Here is a 14183-nt window from a genome sequence, read left to right on the forward strand (position 1 = left end):
GCCCGTGGCCAGGGTAGACTCATTGTTTCCTGATACTTGCTGAGAGTAGTACCATGGATGGAGAAACACGGTACAGGACTGCACGGATTGAGCTTCGCCGAGTGTTCAGTGTCTTCTGAGAGAGACAATGATGTACATAGTGTAGTAATACTTCCTTTTAAGACTTATATATATATATATGGTGATGGGAAGAATAATTATATATGGTTAAAGTGACGAACTTAATGTACCTCCCCCTTTTGTTTTACTTGTATTACTGAGCTCACCCCTTGAAAGCCACTACTAACTTGGGGCCGGATACCAGAACTTTCATACCACCTGAAAAGAACCCGGTTGCGTCCCATTGTGGCCATAACATTTACGGAGTTCATGTGTATTAAAGAGCGGCTGTTTTACGAATGGTGCGCACCTCGGAAAGTGGAGGCCAAAGACCACCTGCGACATCTGGAAAAGTTCTTTTTGGCTATTCAAAAAGCTTGGTTGGTAGTCAATCTGAATAAGTCTGAATTTTTTAAGTCCTCTGTTATCTTTTTAGAACATGTGGTGGGAGGAGGATGGATCGCCCCGAAGAACAGCAACATTGAAGCCGTTGTTCTGTCCCCGACCCCTTCAACACGGAAGGAGGCCCATGTGTTTCCAGGGTATGACCGGTTTCTACAGTTAGTTCCCAACTTATCGACGATTGCTGTACCTTCGACAAATCTCCTGAAGAAGGGAATAAAGTTCATGTGAGACATGAACTGTCAGTTGGCTTTTGAGAGTTTAAAAACCGTATTGATTTCATCTCTCATTCTCATGTCCCCAAATTTTGATAAGATTCATTCTAACTGTAGATACTTCAGACTACGGCCTTGGGGCAGTGTTATCACAGAATTATGTAAAATGGACAGAACACCCTGTAGCATATTATTCTAAAAAGTTCAGTGATTGGCAATGGAATTATTCTGTGATAGAGAAGGAAACATTGGCCCTAGTCAGCCAAGTTCAACACTTTGATGTTTACTTAACAAGCAACGGTCACCCAATTTTGGTCAGGTCTGACCATTATCCCCTTAAATTTCTTGGCAGTTCTGGCAGAAAAATCTCTGACTAACCAGATGGAGCCTACATGTCCAGCAGTACTCCCTTTCTATCGAGCATATTAAAGGGGTAGACAACGTGGTAGCAGATGCCTTGTCTCACATCTAAATTGCTAATTTGGTATATTTTCCTTTTAGACACTAAACCAAATTATTTTTGGTGGGGAGGTGTTATGGTATCAACACCATTGCATGAGTGAGGCGATTTCGGCGCCATCTATGGACCTGCACTCCAACTCCAAGGCATTAGGCAGCTCCAACGCAGATAATGCCATCTATTGGCGGTGGAGTAGCGGCACTGAAAGGCTCCTGTTTCAGACCTCAGTTAGGAGGTGAGGTCGATGATCGTCATACTCTGGTGAGTGAAGTAACGTTATCAACGCCATCTAGATTATGCATCCTATTATTTTTCACAGTTTCCCGTTGAAAGGTTGCCATTCTATGTTCTCCCTGTATACTTTCTGTCTGGCTAATGACTTTTATGTTCAAAGAGGTGACGTGATGAGTTTATTGCGCTATGGAAATCAGTTCACCTCGGGCAGTCCTGAGCTCCTTACTTGATCCTGTGAGGACAAGTGGCTGCCGTCGGTAGTAAGCAGTATGTTGGCTGTTGTACTTATACAATGTTGTGTGGACCAACGTACCCGGGATTTAGCTAAGAGCAGTTATCAGATGGCAGTAGTGGCCGTCTGCTGAGAAGTCTGCTAGCATGTTGCTAGAGACTTTTGCCAGGGAACCCTGTCAGTGTGTTGCTGAAGTACTCTGCCGGTGTGTTTCTGGAGAGCAGATGGGAGGTGTTGGGACATTGCGACGATACGGTGTGTGGACTGGCCCATGTTGAAGGTGAATTCGCCGGTGATTACCATTGAGCGTGGTCGACGTATACTTGAAGATAGTGGCCCCACAGTGATTTGAACTCGCAGGAATTTGAAGAACACTGCAGATACATTGAGAGTCCTGTGTGAAAGCGACACTGTGCACATAAATGTACTTATACTTCGATAGATAATATAGTGGTGAAGGTGTAATTGAGTCTTGTTTATCACCCCTTTATTCCTTGCACTATTACTTACTACCGCCAATTCTTGAGAACTTACCATTGACTTGGGGTGGGATGACAGAAGAAAAAGAGGCTCTAAGGCACATTACGAAGAAAGAACCCGGTTACTGACTCCAGCAGCCCGTAACACACGTGTAGGTTAAACATCAATTCGTGTACAGAGAAGCATGGTGACTGACAAACTCGACTACAATATATATGAGAAACAACAAAGAGGGGACACTGAGGGTAAGAAAGGTGCTGACACTCACCAGGGATGCTGACGGTCGAGCGCGAGGGGAAGTAGTCGCTGGCGCCCATGGCCGCTGTGATACCTAGAAGAAACATTCACATTCAGGGGTCACATATACTAGAGCAGGGTGTAGTACCGTCAATTGAGGTACACCCAGGGGTCACATATACTAGAGCAGGGTGTAGTACCACCAGCTGAGGTACACTCAGGAGTCACATGTACTAGAGCAGGGTGTAGTACTGCCAGCTGAGGTACACCCAGGAGTCACATGTACTAGAGCAGGGTGTAGAACTGCCAGCTGAGGTACACTCAGGAGTCACATGTACTAGAGCAGGGTGTAGAACTGCCAGCTGAGGTACACCCAGGGGGTCATATGTACTAGAGCAGGGTGTAGTACTGCCAGCTGAGGTACACCCAGGAGTCACGTGTACTAGAGCAGGGTATAGTACTGCCAGCTGAGGTACACCCAGGAGTCACATGTACTAGAGCAGGGTGTAGTACCATCAGCTGAGGTACACCCAGGAGTCACATGTACTAGAGCAGGGTATAGTACTGCCAGCTGAGGTACACCCAGGAGTCACATGTACTAGAGCAGGGTGTAGTACCACCAGCTGAGGTACACCCAGGAGTCACATGTACTAGAGCAGGGTGTAGTACCGCCAGCTGAGGTACACCCAGGAGTCACATGTACTAGAGCAGGGTGTAGTACCGCCAGCTAAGGTACACCCAGGAGTCACATGTACTAGAGCAGGGTGTAGTACCATAAGCTGGGGTACACCCAGGAGTCACATATACTAGAGAAGGGTGTAGTACCACCAGCTGAGGTACACTCAGGAGTCACATGTACTAGAGCAGGGTGTAGAACTGCCAGCTGAGGTACACCCAGGGGGTCATATGTACTAGAGCAGGGTGTAGTACTGCCAGCTGAGGTACACCCAGGAGTCACATGTACTAGAGCAGGGTGTAGAACTGCCAGCTGAGGTACACCCAGGAGTCACATGTACTAGAGCAGGGTGTAGTACCACCAGTTGAGGAACACCCAAGAGTCACATAAGTGGTGTAAATAATCATTTACTACGAGCGCACTCGGTCTTGTCACACTGCCAGAGGGTGTGTATGGTGTACATTTGTCACACTGCCAGAGGGTGTGTATGGTGTACATTTGTCACACTGCCAGAGGTGTGTATGGTGTACATTTGTCACACTGCCAGAGGTGTGTATGGTGTACATTTGTCACACTGCCAGAGGTGTGTATGGTGTACATTTGTCACACTGCCAGAGGTGTGTATGGTGTACATTTGTCACACTGCCAGAGGTGTGTATGGTGTACATTTGTCACACTGCCAGAGGGTGTGTATGGTGTACATTTGTCACACTGCCAGAGGGTGTGTATGGTGTACATTTGTCACACTGCCAGAGGGTGTGTATGGTGTACATTTGTCACACTGCCAGAGGTGTGTATGGTGTACATTTGTCACACTGCCAGAGGTGTGTATGGTGTACATTTGTCACACTGCCAGAGGTGTGTATGGTGTACATTTGTCACACTGCCAGAGGTGTGTATGGTGTACATTTGTCACACTGCCAGAGGGTGTGTATGGTGTACATTTGTCACACTGCCAGAGGTGTGTATGGTGTACATTTGTCACACTGCCAGAGGTGTGTATGGTGTACATTTGTCACACTGCCAGAGGGTGTGTATGGTGTACATTTGTCACACTGCCAGAGGGTGTGTATGGTGTACATTTGTCACACTGCCAGAGGGTGTGTATGGTGTACATTTGTCACACTGCCAGAGGGTGTGTATGGTGTACATAATTCACTGGTATACATTGTTGGGGAAGGGGAGGGGGGGGGGGTAGGAGGATGGGACCGAAGTATATTTATGAGGATATTTGAGGTACTCATGTGTTGGCCTCTGGGGAAGATGGTCTCTGGCTGAGATGGTCTCTGGCTGAGATGGTCTCTGGGGAAGATAATCTCTGGCTGAGATGGTCTCTGGGGAAGATAGTCTCTGGCTGAGAAGGTCTCTAAGGAAGATGGTCTCTGGGGAAGATAGTCTCTGGCTGAGATGGTCTCTGGCTGAGATGGTCTCTGGGGAAGATAGTCTCTGGCTGAGAAGGTCTCTAAGGAAGATGGTCTCTGGGGGAGATGGTCTCTGGGGAAGATGGTCCCTGGGGGAGATGGTCTCTGGGGAAGATATTCTATGGCTGTGATGGTCTCTGGGGGAGATGGTCTCTGGGGAAGATGGTCCCTGGGGGAGATGATCTCTGGGGAAGATATTCTATGGCTGTGATGGTCTCTAGGAAAGATGGTCTCTGGGGGAGATGGTCTCTGGGGAAGATGGTCTCTGGGGGAAATGGTCTCTGGGGAAGATAGTCTCTGGCTGAGATGGTCTTTGGGGGAGATGGTCTCTGGGGAAGATGGTCTCTGGGGAAGATGGTCTCTGATGAAGATGGTCTCTGGGGAATATTGTCTCTGGCGGAGATGGTCTCTAGGGAAGATGGTCTCTGGGGGAGATGGTCTCTGGGGAAGATGGTCTCTGGGGAAGATTGTCTCTGGGGAAGATGGTCTCTGGGGGAGATGGTCTCTGGGGAAGATGGTCTCTGGGGGAGATGGTCTCTGGGGAAGATGGTCCCTGGGGGAGATGGTCTCTGGGGAAGATATTCTATGGCTGTGATGGTCTCTGGGGGAGATGGTCTCTGGGGAAGATGGTCCCTGGGGGAGATGGTCTCTGGGGAAGATTGTCTCTGGGGAAGATGGTCTCTGGGGGACATGGTCTCTGGAGGAGATGGTCTATGGGGAAGATTGTCTCTGGGGGAGGTGATCTCTGGGGGAGATGGTCCCTGGGGGAGATGGTCTCTGGGGAAGATATTCTATGGCTGTGATGGTCTCTGGGGGAGATGGTCTCTGGAGGAGATGGTCTCTGGGGAAGATGGTCTCTGGGGAAGATTGTCTCTGGGGAAGATGGTCTCTGGGGGACATGGTCTCTGGAGGAGATGGTCTATGGGGAAGATTGTCTCTGGGGGAGGTGATCTCTGGGGGAGATGGTCTCTGGGGAAGATGCTCTCTGGGGAAGATGGTCTCTGCGGAAGATTGTCTCTGGGGAAGATGGTCTCTGGGGGAGATGGTCTCTGGGGAAGATGGTCTCTGGGGGAGATGGTCTCTGGGGGAGATGGTCTCTGGGGAAGATTGTCTCTGGGGAAGATTGTCTCTGGGAAAGATGATCTCTGGGGGACATGGTCTCTGGGGGAGATGGTCTATGGGGAAGATTGTCTCTGGGGGAGATGATCTCTGGGAGAGATGGTCTCTGGGGAAGATGGTCTCTGGGGAAAATGGTGTCTGGGGGAGATGGTCTCTGGGGGAGATGGTCTCTGGGGAAGATGGTCTCTCGGGGAATATAGTCTCTGAGGGAGATGGTCTCTGGGGAAGATGGTCTCTGGGGGAGATGGTCTCTGGGGAAGATGGTCTCTGGGGGAATATAGTCTCTGAGGGAGATGGTCTCTGGGGAAGATGGTCTCTGGAGATGGTCTCTGGGGAAGATGGTCTCTGGGGAAGATTGTCTCTGGGGAAGATGGTCTCTGGGGGACATGGTCTCTGGAGGAGATGGTCTATGGGGAAGATTGTCTCTGGGGGAGGTGATCTCTGGGGGAGATGGTCTCTGGGGAAGATGCTCTCTGGGGAAGATGGTCTCTGCGGAAGATTGTCTCTGGGGAAGATGGTCTCTGGGGGAGATGGTCTCTGGGGAAGATGGTCTCTGGGGGAGATGGTCTCTGGGGGAGATGGTCTCTGGGGAAGATTGTCTCTGGGGAAGATTGTCTCTGGGAAAGATGATCTCTGGGGGACATGGTCTCTGGGGGAGATGGTCTATGGGGAAGATTGTCTCTGGGGGAGATGATCTCTGGGAGAGATGGTCTCTGGGGAAGATGGTCTCTGGGGAAAATGGTGTCTGGGGGAGATGGTCTCTGGGGGAGATGGTCTCTGGGGAAGATTGTCTCTGGGGAAGATGATCTCTGGGGGACATGGTCTCTGGGGGAGATGGTCTATGGGGAAGATTGTCTCTGGGGGAGATGATCTCTGGGGGAGATGGTCTCTGGGGAAGATTGCCTCGGGGAAGATTGTCTCTGGGGTTGATGGTCTCTGGGAGAGATAGTCTCTGGGGGAGATGGTCTGTGGGGAAGATTGTCTCTGGGGGAGATAGTCTCTGGGGAAGATTGTCTCTGGGGAAGATTGTCTCTGGGGAGATGATCAATGGGGAAGATTGTCTTTGGGGGAGAGATTCTCTGGGGAAGATGGTCTCTAGGGGAGATGGTCTCTGGGGAAGATGGTCTCTAGGGAAGATAATCTCAGGCTGAGATGGTTTCTGGGGGAGATGGTCTCTGGGGGAGATGGTCTCTGGGGGAGATGGTCTCTGGGGAGATGGTCTCAGGGGGAGATGGTCTCTGGGGAGATGGTCTGTGGGGAAGATTGTCTGTGGGGGAGATTGTCTCTGGGGGAGATATTCTCTGGGGAAGATTGTCTCGGGGAAGATTGTCTCGGGGAAGATTGTCTCTGGGGAAGGTTTTCTCTGGGGTAGATGGTGTATGGGGAAGATTGTCTCTGGGGAGATGGTCTCTGGGGGAGTTGGTCTCTAGGGGAGATGGTCTCTGGGGAGATGGTCTCTGGGGGAGATGGTCTCTAGGGGAGATGGTCTCTGGGGAAGATGGTCTCTAGGGGAGATGGTGTCTAGGGAAGATGGTCTCACTTACCTCACCCTCCCCTCACCTCATCCTACCCCCTCACTTACCTCACCCTCCCCCTCACTTACCTCACCCTCCCCTCACTTACCTCACCCTCCCCTCACTTACCCCACCCCTCCCCTCACTTACCTCACCCTCCCCCTCACTTACTTCACCCTCCCCTCACTTACCTCACCCCTCCCCTCACTTACCTCACCCTCCCCCTCACTTACCTCACCCTTCCCCCTCACTTACCTCACCCTCCCTCTCACTTACCTCCCCCTTCCCCTCACTTACCTCCCCCTCCCCCTCACTTACCTCACCCTCCCCTCACTTACCTCACCCTCCCCTCACTTACCTCACCCTCCCCCTCACTTACCTCACCCTCCCCTCACTTACCTCACCCTCCCCCTCACTTACCTCACCCTCCCCCTCACTTACCTCACCATCCCCCTTACTTACCTCACCCTCCCCCTCACTTACCTCATCCTCCCCCCTCACTTACCTCACCCTCCCCCTCACTTACCTCATCCTCCCCCCTCACTTACCTCACCCTCCCCCTCACTTACCTCACCCTCCCCTCACTTACCTCATCCTCCCCCCTCACTTACCTCACCCTCCCCCTCACTTACCTCATCCTCCCCCTCACTTACCTCCCCCTCCCCCTCACTTACCTCACCCTCCCCTCACTTACCTCACCCTCCCCCTCACTTACCTCACCCTCCCCCTCACTTACCTCACCCTCCCCTCACCTCATCCTCCCCCCTCACTTACCTCACCCTCCCCCTCACTTACCTCACCCTCCCCTCACTTACCTCATCCTCCCCCCTCACTTACCTCACCCTCCCCCTCACTTACCTCATCCTCCCCCTCACTTACCTCATCCTCCCCCCTCACTTACCTCACCCTCCCTTCACATACCTCTCCCTCCCCCTCACTTACCTCACCCTCCCTTCACTTACCTCCCCCTCCCCCTCACTTACCTCACCCTCCCCTCACTTACCTCACCCTCCCCTCACCTCATCCTCCCCCCTCACTTACCTCACCCTCCCCTCTCTTACTTCACCCTCCCCCTCACTTACCTCACCCTCCCCCCTCACTTACCTCCCCCTCCCCCTCACTTACCTCACCCTCCCCTCACTTACCTCCCCCTCCCCCTCACTTACCTCACCCTCCCCTCTCTTACCTCACCCTCCCCTCACCTCATCCTCCCCCCTCACTTACCTCACCCTCCCCCTCACTTACCTCACCCCTCCCCTCACTTACCTCACCCTCCCCTCACTTTCCTCACCCCTCCCCTCACTTACTTCACCCTCCCCCTCACTTACCTCACCCTCCCCTCACTTACCTCACCCCTCCCCTCACTTACCTCACCCTCCCCCTCACTTACCTCACCCTCCCCTCACTTACCTCCTCCTCCCCCTCACTTACCTCACCCTCCCCTCTCTTACCTCACCCTCCCCCCTCACTTACCTCACCGTCCCCCTCACTTACCTCACCCTCCCCCTCACTTACCTCACCGTCCCCCTCACTTACCTCACCCTCCCCTCACTTACCTCACCCTCCCCTCACTTACCTCACCCCTCCCCTCACTTACCTCCCCCTCCCCCTCACTTACCTCACCCCTCCCCTCACTTACCTCACCCTCCCCACACTTACCTCACCCCTCCCCTCACTTACCTCACCGTCCCCCTCACTTACCTCACCCTCCCCTCACTTACCTCACCCTGCCCCTCACTTACCTCACCGTCCCCCTCACTTACTTCACCCTCCCCTCACTTACCTCAACCTCCCCCTCACTTACCTCACCCTCCCCCTCACTTACCTCACCCTCCTCTCACCTCATCCTCCCCTCTCACTTACCTCACCCTCCCCTCACTTACCTCACCCCTCCCCTCACTTACCTCAACCTCCCCCTCACTTACCTCACCCTCCCCCTCACTTACTTCACCCTCCCCTCACTTACCTCAACCTCCCCCTCACTTACCTCACCCTCCCCCTCACTTACCTCACCCCCCCCTCACCTCATCCTCCCCCCTCACTTACCTCACCCCTCCCCTCACTTACCTCATCCTCCCCCTCACTTACCTCACCCTCCCCCTCACTTACCTCACCCTCCCCTCACTTACCTCATCCTCCCCCCTCACTTACCTCCCCCTCCCCCTCACTTACCTCATCCTCCCCCTCACTTACCTCATCCTCCCCCCTCACTTACCTCACCCTCCCTTCACTTACCTCTCCCTCCCCCTCACTTACCTCACCCTCCCTTCACTTACCTCCCCCTCCCCCTCACTTACCTCACCCTCCCCTCACTTACCTCACCCTCCCCTCACCTCATCCTCCCCCCTCACTTACCTCACCCTCCCCTCTCTTACTTCACCCTCCCCCCTCACTTACCTCACCCTCCCCCCTCACTTACCTCCCCCTCCCCCTCACTTACCTCACCCTCCCCTCACTTACCTCCCCCTCCCCCTCACTTACCTCACCCTCCCCTCTTACCTCACCCTCCCCTCACCTCATCCTCCCCCCTCACTTACCTCACCCTCCCCCTCACTTACCTCACCCCTCCCCTCACTTACCTCACCCTCCCCTCACTTTCCTCACCCCTCCCCTCACTTACTTCACCCTCCCCCTCACTTACCTCACCCTCCCCTCACTTACCTCACCCCTCCCCTCACTTACCTCACCCTCCCCCTCACTTACCTCACCCTCCCCTCACTTACCTCCTCCTCCCCCTCACTTACCTCACCCTCCCCTCTCTTACCTCACCCTCCCCCCTCACTTACCTCACCGTCCCCCTCACTTACCTCACCCTCCCCCTCACTTACCTCACCGTCCCCCTCACTTACCTCACCCTCCCCTCACTTACCTCACCCTCCCCTCACTTACCTCACCCCTCCCCTCACTTACCTCCCCCTCCCCCTCACTTACCTCACCCCTCCCCTCACTTACCTCACCCTCCCCACACTTACCTCACCCCTCCCCTCACTTACCTCACCGTCCCCCTCACTTACCTCACCCTCCCCTCACTTACATCACCCTGCCCCTCACTTACCTCACCGTCCCCCTCACTTACCTCACCGTCCCCCTCACTTACTTCACCCTCCCCTCACTTACCTCAACCTCCCCCTCACTTACCTCACCCTCCCCCTCACTTACCTCACCCTCCCCTCACCTCATCCTCCCCCCTCACTTACCTCACCCTCCCCTCACTTACCTCACCCCTCCCCTCACTTACCTCAACCTCCCCCTCACTTACCTCACCCTCCCCCTCACTTACTTCACCCTCCCCTCACTTACCTCAACCTCCCCCTCACTTACCTCACCCTCCCCCTCACTTACCTCACCCTCCCCTCACCTCATCCTCCCCCCTCACTTACCTTACCCTCCCCTCACTTACCTCAACCTCCCCCTCACTTACCTCAACCTCCCCCTCACTTACCTCACCCTCCCCTCACTTACCTCAACCTCCCCCTCACTTACCTCCCCCTCCCCCTCACTTACCTCCCCCTCCCCCTCACTTACCTCAACCTCCCCCTCACTTACCTCACCCTCCCCCTCACTTACCTCACCCTCCCCTCACCTCATCCTCCCCCCTCACTTACCTCACCCTCCCCTCACTTACCTCAACCTCCCCCTCACTTACCTCACCCTCCCCTCACTTTCCTCACCCCTTCCCTCACTTACCTCAACCTCCCCCTCACTTACCTCACCCTCCCCTCACTTACCTCACCCTCCCCCTTACTTACCTCACCCTCCCCTCACTGCCTCCTACCCACATGGCAGTAATAGGACACAAGGAGTCACAGCTCCAGTCAATCACGTGTCAATATACACTTAAGATTACAATGACATATGAGAGAGGGAGACAGTACTAATGACGATAAAGTACACAAACTGATCAAATATGTGTATGACAAGACTGATCTCTCGTCATACAATATGGACACTCAATACTCAGCACTGTGCAATACGGACACTCAATACTCAACACTGTGCAATACGGACACTCATTACTCAACACTGTGCAATACGGACACTCATTACTCAACACTGTGCAATACGGACACTCAATACTCAACACTGTGCAATACGGACACTCAATACTCAACACTGTGCAATACGGACACTCAATACCCAACACTGTGCAATACGGACACTCAATACTCAACACTGTGCAATACGGACACTCAATACTCAACACTGTGCAATACGGACACTCAATACTCAACACTGTGCAATACGGACACTCAATACTCAACACTGTGCAATACGGACACTCAGACTCGTATATTGAGTGGCAAACATGATTATATAATGGAGAGAAACCCTGGAAAATAAAATATGGAATGTTTTGGTGTCTAATGTGGATTGGGACTCGCCTTGCAATGTTCAACTTCCTTTGCTGCAGTCTGGGAGGAGAGTCGGAAATCTTTAGAAACAGCCCAATCAAACACTACACCACAGTCCACTAGAACACCACACCACTACACCACAGTCCACTAGAACACCACACCACTACACCACAGTCCACTAGAACACCACACCACTACACCACAGTCCACTAGAACACCACACCACTACACCACAGTCCACTAGAACACCACACCACTACACCACAGTCCACTAGAACACCACACCACTACACCACAGTCCACTAGAACACCTCACCACTACACCACAGTCCACTAGAACACCTCACCACTACACCACAGTCCACTAGAACACCTCACCACTACACCACAGTCCACTAGAACACCTCACCACTACACCACAGTCCACTAGAACACCTCACCACTACACCACAGTCCACTAGAACACCTCACCACTACACCACAGTCCACTAGAACACCACACCACAGTCCACTAGAACACCACACCACTACACCACAGTCCACTAGAACACCACACCACTACACCACAGTCCACTAGAACACCACACCACTACACCACAGTCCACTAGAACAACCACACCACTACACCACAGTCCACTAGAACACCACACCACAGTCCACTAGAACACCACACCACTACACCACAGTCCACTAGAACACCACACCACTACACCACAGTCTACTAGAACACCTCACCACTACACCACAGTCCACTAGAACACCACACCACTACACAGTCCACTAGAACACCTCACCACTACACCACAGTCCACTAGAACACCACACCACTACACCACAGTCCACTAGAACACCACACCACTACACCACAGTCCACTAGAACACCACACCACTACACCACAGTCCACTAGAACACCACACCACTACACCACAGTCCACTAGAACACCACACCACTACACCACAGTCCACTAGAACACCACACCATTACACCACAGTCCACTAGAACACCACACCACAGTCCACTAGAACACCTCACCACTACACCACAGTCCACTAGAACACCACACCATTACACCACAGTCCACTAGAACACCACACCACAGTCCACTAGAACACCACACCATTACACCACAGTCCACTAGAACACCACACCACAGTCCACTAGAACACCTCACCACTACACCACAGTCCACTAGAACACCACACCATTACACCACAGTCCACTAGAACACCACACCACAGTCCACTAGAACACCACACCACTACACCACAGTCCACTAGAACACCACACCACTACACCACAGTCCACTAGAACACCACACCACTACACCACAGTCCACTAGAACAACCACACCACTACACCACAGTCCACTAGAACACCACACCACTACACCACAGTCCACTAGAACACCACACCATTACACCACAGTCCACTAGAACACCACACCACTACACCACAGTCCACTAGAACACCACACCACTACACCACAGTCTACTAGAACACCTCACCACTACACCACAGTCCACTAGAACACCACACCACTACACCACAGTCCACTAGAACACCATACCACTACACCACAGTCTACTAGAACACCTCACCATTACACCACAGTCCACTAGAACACCATACCACTACACCACACCACTAGAACACCACACCACTACACCACAGTCCACTAGAACACCTCACCATTACACCACAGTCCACTAGAACACCACACCACTACACCACACCACTACACCACAGTCCACTAGAACACCTCACCACTACACCACAGTCCACTAGAACACCTCACCATTACACCACAGTCCACTAGAACACCACACCACTACACCACACCACTAGAACACCACACCACTACACCACACCACTAGAACACCACACCACTACACCACAGTCCACTAGAACACCACACCACTACACCACACCACTAGAACACCACACCACTACACCACAGTCCACTAGAACACCACACCACTACACCACAGTCCACTAGAACACCACACCACTACACCACAGTCCACTAGAACACCACACCACTACACCACAGTCCACTAGAACACCACACCACTACACCACAGTCCACTAGAACACCTCACCACTACACCACAGTCCACTAGAACACATCACCACTACACCACAGTCCACTAGAACACATCACCACTACACCACAGTCCACTAGAACACATCACCACTACACCACAGTCCACTAGAACACATCACCACTACACCACACTATATTGTGGTATTATTAAGACATTAATTTTAAATTAATTCATGGGATAACTGGGACGTATTTCGGAAGAACTGATAAATATTCCCAAGAAAGATAGTGTGTTATTACAGCAAGTCCACAAGGGTCGTGACGAGGATTCGAACCTGCGTCCGAAAGCATTCCAGACGCTGCCGACTGAGCTACGACATGGTCGTAGCTTGAGCATTTGTTCATTTGAGGCATCACGCTATTGTGATTTCTGTGTTTAGTGTTATTACAGCAGTTAACACTGTGCAGCACCACTGAGAACACCCAGGGTAACAAGGTGTATCAGTGCTACACCGACCGTCCTGTAGGTGGACGATGTAGCGAGTGTGGAGGTAACATATTTATACAACATCCTCTCTCTGTGACACAGCAGTGAAGTGCCTGGCCAGTGACTGGGCCAAGACGTCTCACGCCCAAAGTGCAGACATGTACCCTGCCACTCAATGTGCAACAGACAAAAGCTGTGTAATTATA

General features: G+C 52.5%; 2 protein-coding genes across 2 annotated transcripts; both read right to left on the reverse strand.

The window, feature by feature from the left end:
• Positions 1 to 1783: 1783 nt before the first annotated feature.
• Positions 1784 to 5356, reverse strand: LOC138365334 (proteoglycan 4-like). Its single transcript, XM_069325629.1, has 4 exons — positions 5255 to 5356; positions 4276 to 5167; positions 2391 to 2453; positions 1784 to 2052 (listed from the first exon to the last, which is right to left on the reverse strand). Exons 1-4 carry the CDS (start codon positions 5354 to 5356, stop codon positions 1784 to 1786), a joined length of 1326 nt encoding a protein of 441 aa, XP_069181730.1.
• Positions 5357 to 5375: 19 nt separating this feature from the next.
• Positions 5376 to 13904, reverse strand: LOC123760179 (uncharacterized). Its single transcript, XM_069325630.1, has 2 exons — positions 13791 to 13904; positions 5376 to 7001 (listed from the first exon to the last, which is right to left on the reverse strand). Exons 1-2 carry the CDS (start codon positions 13902 to 13904, stop codon positions 5376 to 5378), a joined length of 1740 nt encoding a protein of 579 aa, XP_069181731.1.
• Between the last annotated feature and the right edge of the window lie 279 nt (positions 13905 to 14183).

Source organism: Procambarus clarkii, chromosome 16 (genome assembly GCF_040958095.1).
Source record: "Procambarus clarkii isolate CNS0578487 chromosome 16, FALCON_Pclarkii_2.0, whole genome shotgun sequence".
Taxonomy (NCBI): Eukaryota; Metazoa; Arthropoda; class Malacostraca; order Decapoda; family Cambaridae; genus Procambarus; species Procambarus clarkii.

What these genes read in the sequence shown, in the direction of transcription:
- LOC123760179 (XM_069325630.1), bottom strand. Translation starts at nt 13,904, where the DNA reads ATGCCTCAAATGAACAAATGCTCAAGCTACGACCATGTCGTAGCTCAG. An exon ending in ACGACCCTTGTGGACTTGCT is followed by an intron (nt 7,002 to 13,790) that starts GTAATAACACAC and finishes CATCTCCCCTAG; the next exon opens with AGACCAACTCCCCCAGAGAC.
- LOC138365334 (XM_069325629.1), bottom strand. Translation starts at nt 5,356, where the DNA reads ATGTCCCCCAGAGACCATCTTCCCCAGAGACAATCTTCCCCAGAGACC. An exon ending in CTCCCCCAGAGACCATCACA is followed by an intron (nt 5,168 to 5,254) that starts GCCATAGAATAT and finishes TCTTCCCCATAG; the next exon opens with ACCATCTCCTCCAGAGACCA. An exon ending in CCCCAGAGGCCAACACATGA is followed by an intron (nt 2,454 to 4,275) that starts GTACCTCAAATA and finishes TGTTTCTTCTAG; the next exon opens with GTATCACAGCGGCCATGGGC.